At 32.0% G+C, this 17,503-nt stretch overlaps 2 protein-coding genes across 2 annotated transcripts; one reads left to right on the top strand and one right to left on the bottom strand.

The window, feature by feature from the left end:
- Positions 1–5,521: 5,521 nt before the first annotated feature.
- On the top strand, positions 5,522–11,819 carry LOC120068869 (P-loop containing nucleoside triphosphate hydrolases superfamily protein). Its single transcript, XM_039020515.2, has 7 exons — positions 5,522–6,054; positions 6,336–6,454; positions 6,819–6,969; positions 7,282–7,392; positions 10,363–10,501; positions 10,594–10,709; positions 11,397–11,819. The coding sequence occupies exons 1-7, from the start codon at positions 5,800–5,802 to the stop codon at positions 11,571–11,573; spliced, it is 1,068 nt and encodes a 355-aa protein (XP_038876443.1). The 5' UTR covers positions 5,522–5,799; the 3' UTR covers positions 11,574–11,819.
- A 1,119-nt stretch (positions 11,820–12,938) lies between these two features.
- LOC120068855 (ubiquitin-related modifier 1 homolog 2) lies at positions 12,939–15,172 on the bottom strand. The gene is made up of 4 exons (XM_039020495.2): positions 15,016–15,172; positions 13,603–13,678; positions 13,400–13,482; positions 12,939–13,219 (listed from the first exon to the last, which is right to left on the bottom strand). Exons 1-4 carry the CDS (start codon positions 15,036–15,038, stop codon positions 13,102–13,104), a joined length of 300 nt encoding a protein of 99 aa, XP_038876423.1. The 5' UTR covers positions 15,039–15,172; the 3' UTR covers positions 12,939–13,101.
- Between the last annotated feature and the right edge of the window lie 2,331 nt (positions 15,173–17,503).

Genomic DNA, 17,503 nt, shown 5'->3' with positions numbered 1-17,503 from the left:
ATTTAAATCTATTCTCAAGTAAAAGTTGTTAAGCCTATCATATCAAGCTCTTGGGACTTGTTTTAACCCATAATTTCAACTTATAAACATGATTAGATAAATCAAAACTTTCAAAACGTGAAGGTTGTTCTATATAAACTTCCTCCACAATATAACCATTTAAAAAGGCATTATTCACATTCATTTGATACAAAATGAAATTCTTATAAGAGGCAAAAACAAGCAACATTCTAATAGTTTCTAATCTAGCAACCGGCGTAAAAGTTTCATCATAATCTATACCTTCTTCTTGACAATAACTTTGAGCTACAAGTCTAGCTTTATTTCTAATGATATTTCCATCTTCATCCATTTTATTCCTAAATACCCATTTAGTTCCAATTACATTAGAAGGCTTAGGGACTAATTCCCAAACTTTGTTTCTTTCAAATTGATTTAATTCTTCTTCCATAGCTAAAATTTAAATCATCACATTCGGCATGTTTAAAACTTTTAGGTTCAATTTAAAAACAAAAACAAGATTACTAAATAAATTAAGAGACGAACGAGTTTTCACACTTTGTTCGGGATCACCAAGAATCAAATCCTTGGGATGAGATGGAGCATATCTCTACTCTTTAGGCATGGATGAAGAATCATCTTTCTTCTTTTCATTGATGCTCACTTCTTCCATACTTGAGACAATTTCTTTGGCTTTGTCACTAAGAAGTAAATCTTAAATCATCACTACAAATAGACTCATTAGAGACATTATTACATGATTCATCAAACACAACATGTATAGATTCCTCAATAACTAAAGTTCTTTTATTAAAAACTCTATAAGATTTACTAGTAGAGGAATATCCCAGGAAAATACCAACATCCGTCTTAGAATCGAAATTTTCAAGTTTTTCTTTGTTATTCAAAATAAAATATCTACAACAAAAAACTTTGAAATACTCAATATTTGGAATTTTTCCACGCCAAAACTCACAGGAAATTTTATCTAAAGAAGGTCTAATTAAAACTCTGTTTGAAATATAGCAAACAGTATTAATGGCTTCTGCCAAAAATATTTAGGTAGACCATATTCATTCAACATTGACCTAGAAAATTCTTCCTTTCAACCACATCATTCTGTTGAGGAGTTCTCGGAGACGAAAAATTATGAGAAAAACCATTTTCTTCACAAAAAGCTTTAAAAGTATCATTATCAAATTCTCCTCCATAATCACTCCTAATTTTAGAAATAAAAATCTTTTTTCTTTTTGAATTCTTTTAGCAATAATTAAACTTTTCAGAGCATAATAGTTTCCTCCATGACTAGCAATTTTAGGTGGGCCAAATAAGTCCAAGTGTAATAGTTGTAGGGGTCTAGTAGTAGAGATCACATTTTTAGATTTGAGAGAAGACTTAGTTTGCTTACCCATTTGACAATCATCACAAACTTTATCTTTTTCAAATTTAAATTTAGGAAGATCTCTAACCAAATAATTTTTTTTAAACATTTGAAATTAAGTGCATGCTAGCATGTCTTAGTCTTCTATGTCATAATCAAGAATCATCTTGCAACACGGAAAGACATTTATGAATAATAGGACAATCATTCAAATCAAGGGTATGCACATTTTCATCTCTGTTTCCAACAAACATGACTTTTTTATCACAAGCATTTTTAATGATGCAATTCTTTTTATCAAACACAATTCTAAATCCTTTATCACACAATTGACTAATACTAAGTAAATCATGCTTTAAACCATCAACTAAAAGCACATTTTCAATCAAAATAGAAGATTCATTACCTATATTACCCTTGTCAATAATTTTATGTTTCTTGTTATCACCAAAAGTTACCATACCTCCATCCTTTTGCAGAAAGAAATAAATTTGGATTGGTCTCCGGTCATGTGCCTTGAGCAACTACTATCCAAATACAACTTATTTTTCTTGGAGGCTTACAAACAAACTTACAAACAAAAGTTTAAGTTTTATTCTTTGGTACTCATACTTGTTTGGGTTCGACAAAGTCAGCATTTACAAACTTAGGGATCCATTTCATTTTTGTATTAGCATTAAAAGCATTGGAACTAGACAAGTAACAAGAATAAGCTTTATGTCCATACTTGCCACAAGAAAAACAAACAACATTATGCAAGGATTTATCTCTAACAACAAATTTATGCACTTTACTCTTCTTGGAGCATTGTAAAACTTTGCTCTTTGAGAAAAAAAATTTCTTGAAGAAGTAGTGCAACCATACTTCAACTTAAAGCACTTAGGTCTAATATGACCTTCACCACCATAATTATGACATGTAGGCACGAAACTAGATTTAGCATTATTAGACAGAACATTAGGCATATTAGGCACAATAGGAGAGAACATTCATCAATATAGCCTAAACCTCTCTTATCACCAAAAGGCTTGCCTACTTCAATTATTTTGTCCAATTTTTTAGCACCTATTGTCAACTTTTTAATAAACTCTTTAGCTTTATCAAGTTCTTGCAAGATATTTAATTCTTTTTCTTTAAGTGATTTAATCAATATCCTTTTCACAACCATCATGCTCAATAAATCTAACTTCATCAAGCAATGCATTTTGCTCATCACAATCAGAAACATGCTTATCACAAGAGACATTTATTCCATCAATTTGCACAACATGCTCATTCTCTTTAAAGCAGACAATTTCTGTAAGTAAAGACTTATTTTCACTAGTCAAAACATTGTATTTCTTCTTAAGCACAACATATTTTGAACTAAATTTTTCTAAGTCATTTTGCATACTTTCAAAAGCTTCAAACAATTCATCATAAGAAGGGAGTTCTAGAGTTACCTCATCATCAAGTTCATCATCTTTTTCACTATGAGCCATAAGGCCAAGCTGTGCTACTTTTTCACCATCATTTCCATTTTCACTTTCACTAATATCATCCCAAGTAGTCTTCATTGCCTTATTCTTGGATTTCTTAGATGATTTGAGGAGTGGACAATCCATTCTTATATGATCCAGCTTTTTGCATTCATAACACATCACCTTATTCTTTTTGCTCTTCTCACCTTCTGACTCTCTTTGAGTTGATAGGTGTTTCTTGAATTACTTCTTCCTCTTGATGAAATTCTTGTACTTACATGAAATGTAGACAACATCATCTTCATCAAGGGTATCCTCATCTTCGAAACCAACTTCCAAGGAAATGATCTTTAATGCAATGCTCTTTTTCTTCTTGGACTCATCCTCCAAGTATTCCTTCATAGTAATCTCATGGGTCATGAATGAGTCAATGAGTTCCTCCCATGGAAGTTGGGTGAGATATTTTGCTTCTTGGATTGCCTTCACCTTTGCTTCCCAAGTCTTAGGTAGAGATCTAAGAATTCTCCTAATATTTTCGGATGTTGTATAGACTTTACTAAGTCCCTTCAAAGCATCGATAATGTTAGTAAATCTAGTAAACATATCCGTTATAGACTCATTAGCATCCATCTTAAATAATTCATAATTATGAACAAACATGTTAATTTTAGACTCTATAACTTGATTTGTTCCTTCCTAAGTAATTTCAAGAGTATTCCAAATTTCTTGAGTGGAAGAACACATAGATATTCTATTAAATTCATCTTTGCTCAAAGTACAAACAAACAATTTAGCCTTAGCATTAAAAGAACATTTTTTTCATTTCATTTTCATCATACTCTTCTTCTAATTTAGACTTATCAACATTTCAACCTTTTTCATGGGTACATAAGGACCTTTAGTAACAATTAACCAAAATTATAGTCAATAGATTGCAAATAAATTTTCATTCTAGCTTTTCAATATGCATAATTTGAACCATCAAAATAAGAAGGTCTAAAAGTAGATTGGCCTTCAACAATTCCATTTGCTACTAGGTTTGTCATAATGCTCTAACAATAAAGTTTATCAAGAAAATTAAATTTCAAGAGAGCAACCTTACTCTAATACCAATTGTGGACCGATATGACACCCCTAGATGGGGATGAATAGGGTTTAATTAAACTTTTTTTTAAGTGCGCTTAATTTGATTCTATTAGATATTTTTTAAATTAAATTAATAAGAACTCTAATTTATGCTAAATGACAAGGTTGATAAAAATTATGTAACAATATACTCAATCAATCTCAATCAACAAAAATATGCAATTAAAATTGAATGCAAAATAATTAGTAAAGAGTTAGAGGATAAGACACTATAATTTTTATAGTGGTTTGGTCAAATTCGACCTACACTAGCTTTCCTAATCGTCTCTTAGGATTTCGATTAAAAAATCCCCTTTGACTCTTTCCACGGATGAGAGTCGAACCGCTACCTTGCTTCTTTTACGAGTTCAAAAGCAAACTCGATCATTTCCACGGGTTAAGATCCAACAGTTACAATGTTTTTGAAGCTTTAAATTACACAATAAAGTTCTCTAAAAAGAGTGGTATACAAGTTTGAGCTCATACACTTTAATCCTCACAATATTATAGAAAATTCTCTTAAGAATAAGATGAAAAGAAAAAAAAAAAAATTGGAAGCTTGTTGAGAGAGTAACAATGGTGGCTATTTTTGCTAATTTTGAGAATTGTAAAATGTGAAAAGTTGAAACAATTTTTTGGAAGATGAAGTATAAAAAAAAAAGGGAAGCAGTGTAAAAAGTGGATTTTAATTTTGGTCATTGGATTGTTCAAAAAGTTAAATTAAATAGTAAAGATTTAAGCTCAACTAGCACACAAAATATATATATATATTTAAATCATTTCTTTTAAAATCCAACAAAGAAGAAGAGTCCCTCATTTATCCAGAACTAGTTGTTAGACACAAACATAAAATAATGTGAATTTTTTTAATTTAATAAAATCATTTTTTTTTTTACAAAATCAATTTCTTTTAATTCTCTTTTCTTTCAATAAAAACTAAAATCCACCAATTGCAAATTAAAAACCCTATGTTTCACTCACCCAAGAGCTCTAAGTGGCGATTTCTAATTTGATATTTAAATATGTAATTTTTTGGAGTTGCAAATATAATAATCAATCTTAAAGTAGTAGCACAATACAAAAGAATTAGATACTAGATCCAACTTTCAGAAACTATCATTGACATACTATATCTTTGATAGAGCAAGTCAATAATAGATTTTTCTATATTTGTAATTTTTAAAATGGTTGTTATACGCTTAATTATTATCTATAAAAGTATTATTCATTACAATTACCCTAATTTCTTAGTAGGATAAATGGGTGTGGGAGGATATGAATCTTTTACCTTAGGTCATGCCAATTTTCTCTCACTTTAATGTCAAATGATACACATATATAGGAAACTAATGATGTAATTAGAAGCTTATTTGCTAAAAAATAAATAAATAAATAAATAGAAGCTTATAAAATCTGTTCTACATACGATACGACATAAATATAAAATCAAATCTATAATATAATATAGATAACACGAAAATCTACAATATATCGCGAGACAAAATCTAATTCTAATGTTTATTTATTATTAATATGCTCGGCTTTTCTTTTATATAGGATTTGAAGTCTATTAGAGAAAAAGAGAAGTTGTACTAAAAAGAAAAATAAATAAATAAATAAATAAAAGGAAGCGGAGATAATCGGTAATCGCTGTTTCGTCTCAAATCGGACTCGAAACTGGTCGTGTAAATTCATTCATTCCCCTTAGAAGAAGATCGGCCACTGCATTCCTTCGCTTCCAATTCCCAAATCCGTGATCACGTTCAATCAGAGCCCACTCCAGTCTCTCTTCTAGAGAGGGAGAGAAGAGAGGTTATCTTGGGAGCCCCAAAAATGGCTGAAGAATTACCTGAAGGAACGGTTCAGAATCTACTGGATCAAGAGACTCTTAAATGGGTTTTTGTTGGTGGCAAAGGCGGTGTCGGAAAAACCACCTGCAGCTCCATCCTCTCCATTCTTCTCTCCCGTGTCAGATCCTCTGTTTTGATTATCTCTACCGACCCTGCTCACAATCTCAGCGATGCCTTTCAGCAGAGATTCACCAAGGCACCCACCTTGGTTAATGGCTTCTCCAATCTCTATGCCATGGTCTCTCTCTTTTTTTTTTTTTTTTTTCTTTTTCTCTTTTGATTTTCATTTCCACGCACATGGTTTTCGATTTACAGTTTTATGTTGTTTCGTTTGAATCTTGATTTAGTATCGATTTTCTTTTTATATGGCGGGTTTTCTAGAAGTTTTTCTGGAGAATTTTGTGGGAACAAAAGCCTAAAATTATATATCTTTATGTTAGTGTTCCAATTCGACGATTTTGCTTGCTGATTTCCTGCTGTAGATTGTTGTTGATGACTCTGGGCAACATTGGTATGCAGGAGGTGGATCCTACTGTGGAAAATGAAGAAGTCGGCGAGGGGATGGATGGCTTATTTTCTGAGCTAGCTAATGCTATTCCTGGAATTGATGAGGCAATGAGCTTTGCAGAGATGCTCAAGTAAGAAACATTTTTCTTGATCTCTGATCCGTACAATCTTGAGATTTAATGTACGGTTTTCAAATGAAGTTTAAATGACAGTCTAGGACTATAAGTTTGAGTACTGGTTATGGTTTTATCTGAATATGTGGTTCTCAGTTGATCATCTACCATTTGCTAGGCTTAAGACTTGGAAACTGGCAAAATTACTCATAAGTGATCACTTGTCATGACTGAACTTCCTTTGCAAGATAACTTTTTGGGAGGGCTGGGTTGGGGTTGGAAGCTCTTTACAATTATGTTTATGTTAATTTTCTTGCCATCAAATCAATATCAGGTTTATGTTTATTAACATGGTTATGTTTAACAAACTGTTTGTCTCCAGATTAGTACAAACAATGGATTATTCTGTAATTGTATTTGACACGGCTCCAACTGGCCACACTCTTCGGCTGTTGCAATTTCCATCAACCTTAGAGAAAGGGCTTTCAAAGATAATGTCTTTGAAAAGTAAATTTGGAGGCTTATTCGGTCAGGTATCAGTGCTATTATTATGCATTTTAGACATGGGCGTTTGATTTTTCACAACTTTTTCTCGAGAAGTAAGGGTTTTGCTATATTAGTTTCATTTGGAGAATCTCAAGTAACTTTTGTTCTTCAACTTGTTCGACTATGTGCAATTTCAGTATTCTTATTAATACTTTTTTAATTCTTTTTTCTGGTTAGATTTAGACAAGTAGCTTCCTTAGAAATACCTTGAAATTATTTTTCTTGACATCTTTAGGTTTCCAGAACTACAGAAGTTACAATATATAGGTAATTAGCTAATCTGAAACTTTCTACAACAGATGACCCGGATGTTTGGAGTTGATGATGAGTTTGGCGAGGATGCAATTCTGGGAAAATTGGAAGGCATGAAAGATGTTATTGAACAAGTTAATAGACAATTCAAAGATCCTGTAAGAGCATCTCGTTTCGTACTAGTTTATTTATAATATTATTATAATTTCTATCTTAATTATTTGCACCCTTTTTCTGATTATTGCCTAGTAGCTTTTGTCTAACCAAGAACAAGTATTAGAAGAAACTGAAAGAACTCTTACGTATTAGAAGTTCAAATAGAAACATTCAAACACACTCTGTAACCTCTCTTAAATTTCCGACAATGTTCTCAAAATTCTCAGAGTAGAAACTAGTGTAGAGCAGGTTTGAGTGGACAGAAATTATGTTGGGTATAGTTGATAGATGCCCTGCATTGTTTTTCTCCCCATGCATAGTTTATGAAATTAAAAATATCAGTATGCATGTAGTTGCTACTTGCTAGGTGCAATTACCATTCTGAACTGATTGGAGTATCTATCCTTATAATTGAAAGCATTACAGTTGGACAAATTCCAATCCTACCTATTGTAGAAAAACTAACTATTGGGCAGAAGTGTAGAAAAACTATAGAGCTTAAAAATGGGAGATAATTTACATCAAGTGACGACCAGAAAAAACTACCTATTGTAAGGTTTTCTGCTTTCACGGAAAAATCAATGAAGTTAAGTCATTCCTTAATTAAAAAAATGACAAAATGAGAGTGAAACAACCATTCCTACCTATTAATTCCTATTAAATGGGAGGAACCATAGACTTATATTCTATATTTTATATTTTTCATTAGAAGGGTTGTATTTCTTTAGGATAGCGGGAGTGTGTCCTATCATGTGTAATCTTTGGGGTGAAAGGAATAATAGAATGTTTAAAGGGATGCACAAGGAGACTTGCGATGTTTGAGACCTTATTAGGTTTCATGTTTCTTTGTGGGTTTCAACTTCGAAGGATTTCTTTTAATAAAAAATTATTCTATAGGCACTCTCTTGATTGGTTGGTCTCCTTTTCATTAGTGGGGTCCCTTTGATTCTTTGTGGGCTCAGTTTTTTTATGCCTTTGTATTCTTTCATTTTTTTTTTTCAATTAAAGTGGTCATTTTATCAAAAATAAAATAAAATATAGACTTATGATCTATTTGAAAATTGGCTCTTTTTTAGTGGAAATACTATCCCCTCACAAACTACAACCTCGATGATTAAGGATCATTTGGTGGGCTTTTTTCCATCTCTTTGACAGGATGTCTTGTATAGGGATTCCCCTTTTGTAATATTTCATACCATCCATGAAATTTAGTTCTTTAAAGAGAAGGGGTATAAACCCAAGAGCCCAAAAATGGATTTACAGAAAGGACATCCATCTGACCAAAAGTATGGTAAGACTATAATTAGAAAGGTCGGTATAGATTTACACCAAAACACAGCCAGTTAAAGGATGTTGCTTAAGGAAGACTTATGGGTTGATTTGGTCCCATTTAAAGTCTATGTTCTTCTCAAGCTAAATTTCATTGGAAAGCTTCACAATGTTGAACCAAAGGGTTTTCTTTTCATTCTTGAAAGGATGGGTGCCCTATTATAACCACGGGTTAGCTGAAATTTTGCTGCATATAGGACCAAAAATTTTGAGCGAAGGGACAAGATGAATAAACGATGATTTGATTTAGACTTTTTGTGGTATAACAGACACAAATTGGGTGTGTGTGTGGTAAGGAGCCTTCTTTCAGACGATCTTGTGTGTTGATTGCACCATGGGCAAGTTCCCAGAAAACGAATATTAATTTGTCTAGGATAGTGTCCTTTTCAGATTGATGTGTATAGTGGAGATGAACCTTGATTTGGAAGGGAGGCACAGAGAGATTGAACACAATAACTTTTATCCAAGGTCCAGATCCGCTTGTCTTTGCTGTTTTGTAAGTGAAAGTTTGTGAGTTAAAGCAGCTCATTCTTCAATTTCGTTGTCATTCAGGTTCGTTTTAAGGGTTAGGTTCTGTGAACTTGTGGATGGATTTCATAATTCTTTGACAGTAGCTGTAGGGTTAGTGATGCGGAAGAGTCTTGCGTAGCTAACATGGAGAATCTCATAGTTTAGCCACCAAAAGAAGGTATTTGCTCCATCCCAATTTTTCTGCTAGTATTTTGTTCAATGGGCCTTCAGCTTGATGATGTGATGCCAAAGGAGCTCTTGTGGACGATATTATAGCTTGCTTTGGCCAAGAGTCTGTGGAGAAAGTCCCGTATTCTTCTCTATTAATTCTGCACCACAGGGATCCATTCTTATTCAAGCACCTCCAAAGTATAATATAATTTTAACTTTGAAAACTCTATATGAGAATTACTTTAGTAATATAATTAAAATTACATGGATTTTGGAAGAAGGGTTCCACATCTTTGGGTCTAGTGTGGTTGTTATTTTGCTGCATGACTTATTCTTTTTTTTTTTTTTGGGCAAAGAATTGCTGCATGACTTTTGAAAGTTTGAGTTTTGGTCATTAAAATTCTCATCTTCTATTTTAGCTTTAACCTCTTAAAGCTCAATTATTTTCTTCAATTTTGTAGTCTATATATATATATATATATGTTTTGATAAGATTCAATTTTGTAGTCTACATGGTAAAGGTATATAAATGTGTTAGGTACTTAAGCACCTTGGAGAACCACACCTCAAAAGCGATTGGGGTGGGAGAGCCAAGCCACTTAAGTACCACATTGGTCATCCCATTCTAACCAATGTGGGACATAGGCATCCCATACTACCTTGGATCCTAACAAAATGACAGAAAAGAAAACACATGTGGAATTTAATAAGAGTGAGGATTAAAGTTTGAGGTTTTATAGCGACCATGAACATAGCTCAATAGTCAATGATAATTGGCACATACTCCTCTTGAGGTTGTCGGAGGTTCAAATACCCATTTCCTCACATATGTTAGGTGCTTATGTATTCGTCAGTCTGGTTAATGTTGAGACTCCATTTGTGGCATGTTTTTGCCCTTATACATTCTTTCCTTTTTCTCCATGAAAGTTTCGTGTTTTAACCTAAACATTCTCGGTTTGCAGGATTTGACTACATTTGTCTGTGTCTGCATTCCCGAGTTCCTTTCTCTTTACGAAACAGAGAGATTAGTTCAAGAGCTCACCAAGTTCGAGATTGATACTCATAATATTATCATTAACCAAGTACTTTTTGATGACGAAGGTTCAACAGTTAATTGGATCCATACATTTATATTTTCTAAAATGATTTTGCATCTTCCCAGTTTCTTAACCGTAATGTGCCTGCCTTTTTAGATGTTGAATCCAAGTTACTGAAAGCAAGAATGCGGATGCAACAGAAGTATCTTGACCAATTTTACATGTTGTACGATGACTTCCACATCACCAAGTTGCCATTGCTGCCTCAAGAGGTACAATTAAAATGTGCTTTCTTTGGATATATTGTCTCTATATATCGAGATTCAATCTGTTTTCTATTCTTTAAGCAAGTAGACCATAAAAGCCTGTGGTAATATTTGATTGATGGTTCTCAAATGAAAATAAAGGGCTTTATTCTTTCATGTCTGGCATTGGGTTTAGTTTTAAGTTTTCAATGTACAAGGCACTTGGGGGCAGTTCAAGAATAGTCTTGAAAAATTGCTTGATGCTCTTTTAGCACAAAAAAAATAGTACCGTTATATTTTGTTTTCTAAACCTGTCACTCTCTCATATATAATGATTGAAGTTTGGTACACCTTGAAAAAAGGAAGGCAGAAATGCCATTGGCGCCCTTTAGTTCACATTGCCCTATATTATATAGTGGTAATCTCCGACTTCGTTGAACAGGTCTGGCCTGTTTATAATAACTTTTCTAAGCATTTAAAAATCTTTTTTTTTCCACTTAAAAATATTTTTATTCATTTAGAAAATAAGCCGTTTTGCTGATGGACAAGTTGCTGATGCAACAGAAGTATCTTGACCAATTTTACCTGAGATTTCTGTTGTATCAATCTCACTCCTGAACTATATTAAAACCCGTTTAGAAAACAGAAACTGGAAAGATAAAAAAAGATTGTCAAGAGCTATGATTTCTAAACTTGTTGTGAATTGTACTATAGGTGACTGGGGTTGAAGCTCTGAAGGACTTCTCAGGTAATTTTTTGAGCCCATATGAACCAACGACCTGCAGAGACTCAGTAGAAGAATTGGAGAGGAAAATATCAACGTTGAAGCAGCAGTTGAACGATGCTGAAACTGAGCTTGATAGAATTAGAAAAGGAAAGCAAAAGGCCTAAGCCCCCCACAGCCTTTCTTTTAACCAACTCCCAACTCTCTCTCTTTTTTTTTTTTTTTTTTTTTCCATATGTTTTTCTTTATTTTTTTAATTTATTTTTCGAGAATTATAATCACTAAAGTGGCATCCCGTGTTGGTTTATAAGGACAAATGTTGCTGCATTAGCCTTTTATTTAGCCTATTTACTTTTGGAGTATTTTTGCTGTATCCATTTTCTGGTCAATATAGTTGTTCATTCATTATTTCATTTACTTGATCATTTATTTTCTAGTTTTATGTCCTAATGATGGTTTGGCTGACATTACGAGAGACAATTCATTAAAATCATTCCAAAATTGTGAGAACCAAATGCTAGCAAAAAATTAAATGCTTCTTCGATAAATTGTTTCTGAATCAAACTTTGGTTTTTTTTTCCTGTCAAATTTGTTTTTAAAAGTAAATATGTATAATGTCTTTTTACGACTTTTATGCAACAAAATATGCACCTACGGACGTTTTTAGAACTTTTTATTGTGTTAATAGATTAAAAATTTTTAATATCTAGTCGGTCTTTAAATATTTAAAATATCTAATTGGTCTCTAAATTTTGTATCTAATAGTTTCTGAAAATATTAAAAAGATTTTCTATTAAAGAATTTTTAATAATTCACTACACATATAATTTAACTTAAATATGTCCACTGATGATGAGCAACATTCAAAATTCATTGTTCCCATGAGTGTTAATCCCATCATTTAAATGAGGCTCATCCCGGTGGAAAAGGAATTTCCCTCTCTACTTGAAAATTATATAATTACTTTCAATCATATTTCTATCGTTTCGATTTCATAACTTTCATTTTAACCATTCTTAAACACCATTTCATTAACCTTTTCATTGAAATCAGAATACTAAGATGGTTGTTTGTTGACTATTTTTATTTGTACTTTACTCCCATTGTGATCTACAAACAAAAATAAAGAACCTTCTTACACACATTCCACAAACAAAAATTAAGACTTGGCTAAAAGATTTTAAAGATAAGCAACAACCCCACCTAAGATATCCATCAAGAATGAAAAATGTGTTACTGTAGAAGAATGCAGACATAAGCAGACTCGTGAACTAGAACATGATAGATTTTAAAGATTAATATAAAATTGAGCTTCTGGAAAAAAAAATAATAAAATAAATTAACCATTATGAATTGACCTAATGGTAAATGAGAGAACATTGCCTTAATAAAAAAAAATTTAAAAAAAAAAAAAAAAAAAACCCTAAGATTAAAGAGTCATTTCCAATAATATAGCCTTCCTTCTAATCTATTCAGTATTCAACATGAATATTCACCTAAATAGATGATTTCACAAACCTCAGAGCAAAATCTGACCAGGATTACCATGTATATATTTCAAGATAATAATGTCCATATCGGTGGGACGAATGTCCAGAAAAATACAGATTTTTAAGATTAAAATGCCCAAGTACTATATTATGTCAGACAACTATTTAGTAGATACAATCTGAAAAGGACAAATTCCTGATAAAGCTAGCCTCCATGCAAGGTGGATATGAACACTACCACGTCTTTCTCTTCCAATGTTGTGTCAAGCTGCCCACTAAGCTCCCAATCACAATCATTTACAAGCACCAGAACACCAGGTCTTCTGCAGGACATTTGAAACCATCACACAATCAGCTACAAATTTATTACAACTCACAATTCTTCACAAAATTTCTGCTTCCCACTTTCACGTTCTCCTCTCATTCATTAGTATTTGCATATTATTAAACCTGTCTAACAATATAAAATGATAAATCAACGAGATGTTTCTTTCACAACTTACACAGTGTCGCCTTTCATAAACATTTCTGGCCGCTCCTTGATCAGGTTAGTACGAACCCAAGAGAGTAAATCTTTCATAATTAACTGAGAACGGTGTTAAAAGAAAACATTAAACTTGCTCGATAAACAGAGGGATGAAACACACAAATATGAATCTGATATTGACTAGGATCTTTCATTAACTAGTTGAAAAATATCATTTACCTTTCCCACTCCATTTTCAGGATCAATGCTGACATTATGGATCTTCACAGAGTCACATAGTAACTCCAATCCCCCACTGCATTTAAACGTTAATATTACTGTCATGTCCATCATATCAATACTAGCTGAAACAGTAAATAACATTCTTTTGTAAATGCGCCTTGATCAATATATTTATCCTTTCACCTATCTTCACCCTTTACCTTTGTTAAATCACCGACGGACTCAACAGCTTAAATTAATGGGGGAAGATAAATTTAATATTATATCAATACTAAACATTCCCCCTCACTAGTATGCTTGGAAATTTGTAGAAAACTCAATAAATGAAAATCAATACTGACCGGAGAGGATATAATTTGAACACAAGATCTCTTAGACCTCCTGTTCTAATACTATGTTAAATTATCAATTGAGTCAAAAGCTTAAACGGACGAGTGAAGGTAAATTTTATATTATATCAACACTTTAACAACATTCATAAAAGATTCTATTAAAATGCAATCTAGAAGCATATGGAATGGCTCACTTCTAATATTGCAGAAGAGGCTACTCAATAGTGAAGACACTGCTATACTATTTATTTACTTTCCTTCTTTTTTCGGTTTTGGTGGGGGAGGAGGAAAGAGAGGGCACTGATGGAGTCAAAAAATGCAAGCACTGTAAAAAATGCACGAAACAAAAAGTAGCCACCACCACCAGACACTGATGAATTGCTGCAACATATGCAATTACATCTGATATACATAATGGTTATAGCAAACAATACAATTCATCCAACAAGCTTCACCAAACACAGATAGTAGCTTTCCAATCTATATATAAACAATGAAATAAGAACTGAGCGTAGTTTAAACCTGCAGCATGCTTCCAAATAAGGGAAAAAAAAGTTAATCGAACGAACAAAACCGGAATGACCACAACATGGAGGCAATGAAGTAACTGGATATTCAAACAAAATTATCTTTTGATTCCAACATCCTCCAGAATGCGTGCAAAATTTGAATTATTGATAACTAAACACAAACAATTAGATCCAATAGTCGATCTTTTCTTCCCTGGAGCCAGCCCTAGAAAAATATTCCCCTACATCAATATCATGATACCTCATTAATCACAAGGTTTATGAGCTTAAGAGTTGGCTCAAATTCAGAAAAAAAAGCCAATCTTATACGGATGACCATTGTTAGAGCAATTCAAGTTTGTGAGCTTCGAAAATAGATAAAAACACGATAGAATGCAATGTCTCTTCTGATTTCCAACCTCCCCGGAAACAAAAGCCATTGAAAATCTGTGTTCGAGGATCACAAATTTTTGCCCTGTATCTCACTAAACAAACAACTGGGAAATTTTTCTTCCAAGTAAGATTCGACAGGCGACGTGAATATTAAATTCAAGGAGAGAGATAATTACCCAAATTCAAGTGTCAGCTGCATTTTCAATTTCTTTCCGCGGAACCCTAAAAACCCAGAGAGAAGACAGAGATCAGATCTTTGGGTTAAATGCACTTATCTGGAGAACAAAATTTGAAAATTGTACACTCTTTGTAAAAATGATTTTTTTTCCCTTAAATAAAAAAAATGGAATCTTAAAAGTAAACTTCATTGTTAATTGTCAAATTTTCTTCTTTGCTAACCATTTTGTTTTTTGTTTTTGTTTTTAAAAATAAAAATCCATAAATATTACTATCTCATTTGTTTTCTACTTTTTATCTATGATTTAAAAAATTAAATTAAATTTTGAGAACTAAGAATAGTAGCTTTCAAAAAGTTTTTTTTTTTTTAGAATTTGACAAAAAATTCAATCATAATAATTAAGAAATATACAAATAAGAATAAAAAATATGGATGAAATAGACTTTGTTTTCAAAAACAAAAACCCAAAACCAAATGGAAACTTAATAAAATAGCTTCTTAACTAATCTTCAATATTTTTATATATTAAAATTAATTAACTTGTTTATTTATTTACAATAATATATTGCCAATTCGTTATATATATGATATTTGAACAAAGTCTACATGTGTGTGAGAATTCACATAGTGATAAGTCTTTTGAAATATAGAAAAATCCAAAAAATACCTACATTTATAGCAAAAAGTTATCACTACTTATAAGAATTTTTCCAAAAATGATAATTTAGAGTCTTATTATAGACGCATTTAAAAGTTTCTACTTTCTAGAGGTACTAAACAAATTCATACATCAAATAAACATAAATTATTATAACTCACGCACTACAATAACTATCAACTCAACTCTCCAAATACTCCCTTTAAGAAAAATGGAAGATGAGGAAGATGACAATGAGGGAGAAAAGGGTTTATGGAAGAAGAGGAGTGAGATGATGAGAGAGAGAGGAATTATTATTTTTATTATTAAATTTAAAGAAAATTGCACAATCCACCCCTATACTATAGGATTTGTTACAATCACACTCTTAAACTTTTAATTTCATCAATCTAACCCCTAAGGGGTGTTTGTTTCAAGGGTTGATATGGGGATGGTTTGGGTATTCTAAGCCCAAATCTTGTTTGTGACAAGGATTTAGGAAGCCCTACACTATTTCTCATGGGTTTGAATAATTACACTTTTTTTCTAATTTATTTTAGGAAGTTTGTTGACCAATTTTCAAACATCGCCTTTGGCAACCATCGGCCACATTCGACGACCATCACTAGCCACCTTTAGTCTCAACGTCTGGCGACCCTGTCAATGAACTTTTGGCCACGACTTTGGCCAAACTTCGACCGTTGTCGACCAACTTCAACCACCACCTTTGGTGACTATTTCTAACCAACTCCAACTGCCATCTCTGAAAACCCTCATAGCCACCTTCCACGACCCTGTCGACGAACTTCCGACCACTAACTCTTGCCAATCTTTGACTGCACCGGCCAACTTTGGAAAACACTAATAAAAACACTTTTAGTATATAACAAACTAAACAAACTGTTATAAAAATACTTTTAAGAAAGAATTATCAAACATACGTATTATTATTTTAAGGAGTTTTTTTTTTAATGAAAAGTATTTAAATAAAAACGAATTTCGAAAAACAATTTTTTCTAAGTCATTCCAAATAGGCCCTAACAATAATATTTTTTTAGAATACACATTCTCTTTCTTCTAATTCTTTATATAACATTCTATTTCAAAATCTAGTAAGATCAAAATATCAAATTATTTAAACAATAAATTAACTAAAATTATAATTTTAGTCCAATCTATATTTCAAAATTTTAATATATATATATATTATTCTAAATTTTTTAGATTAATTAAATTAACTATATTACAAGAATTAAGATAACAAATTTAAATTAATATAAAATCCAACCAACGATTAAATATAAAAAAAAAAAATCATAAATTGAATATTTACAAACTATACTTCAGCCTCAGAAGACTTCTTAAACCCATATTTGTAAAACATGTATTCTAAACACAGTTTTGTTAAATTAAAAACACGTTGCAATCAGCTCCTTGAGATGGTTGATGTTAAATAAGGAAGGGCAAACTTGTGAATTCACAATATATTGATTTATTTACGGAACCCAATGAAAAAGTCTTACGAAAGATGCGTTCCTCGTCCGAACTGCTTTTGGTTGTTTTTGGGTCGGACTTTTCATACTGTTTGTCCGATCGGAGGCGTTCAACTTTTTTGGAGTTTTCTAGATGAAATCAATTGGAAAAAAAAAACTCCATTAAATCGAAGCATAGAGAAATTGGAGTCTTCCTTTTTTTTTAATCCAATTGAATTGTTTTACATTTAAAATGTGGCTGAGAAAATTTATAGAAATTATGGATCTATTTGATAGAGAATCTGAAAACGAAAATTTAAAAACAAGATATTATATTAAAATGAAGTTCTATTTTATATTTTTAGATATGTGTTTAA

The sequence above is a fragment of the Benincasa hispida genome, chromosome 12 (genome assembly GCF_027475165.1).
Source record: "Benincasa hispida cultivar pf3 chromosome 12, pf3_genome.v1.1, whole genome shotgun sequence".
NCBI lineage: Eukaryota > Viridiplantae > Streptophyta > Magnoliopsida > Cucurbitales > Cucurbitaceae > Benincasa > Benincasa hispida.
This window is presented reverse-complemented; position numbering and strand designations above follow the sequence as displayed.

What these genes read in the sequence shown, in the direction of transcription:
- LOC120068869 (XM_039020515.2), top strand. Translation starts at nt 5,800, where the DNA reads ATGGCTGAAGAATTACCTGAAGGAACGGTTCAGAATCTACTGGATCAA. An exon ending in AGCTTTGCAGAGATGCTCAA is followed by an intron (nt 6,455 to 6,818) that starts GTAAGAAACATT and finishes GTTTGTCTCCAG; the next exon opens with ATTAGTACAAACAATGGATT. An exon ending in TTGGAGGCTTATTCGGTCAG is followed by an intron (nt 6,970 to 7,281) that starts GTATCAGTGCTA and finishes TTTCTACAACAG; the next exon opens with ATGACCCGGATGTTTGGAGT.
- LOC120068855 (XM_039020495.2), bottom strand. Translation starts at nt 15,038, where the DNA reads ATGCAGCTGACACTTGAATTTGG. An exon ending in CAGCTGACACTTGAATTTGG is followed by an intron (nt 13,679 to 15,015) that starts GTAATTATCTCT and finishes GTTTAAATGCAG; the next exon opens with TGGGGGATTGGAGTTACTAT. An exon ending in CTGAAAATGGAGTGGGAAAG is followed by an intron (nt 13,483 to 13,602) that starts GTAAATGATATT and finishes CACCGTTCTCAG; the next exon opens with TTAATTATGAAAGATTTACT.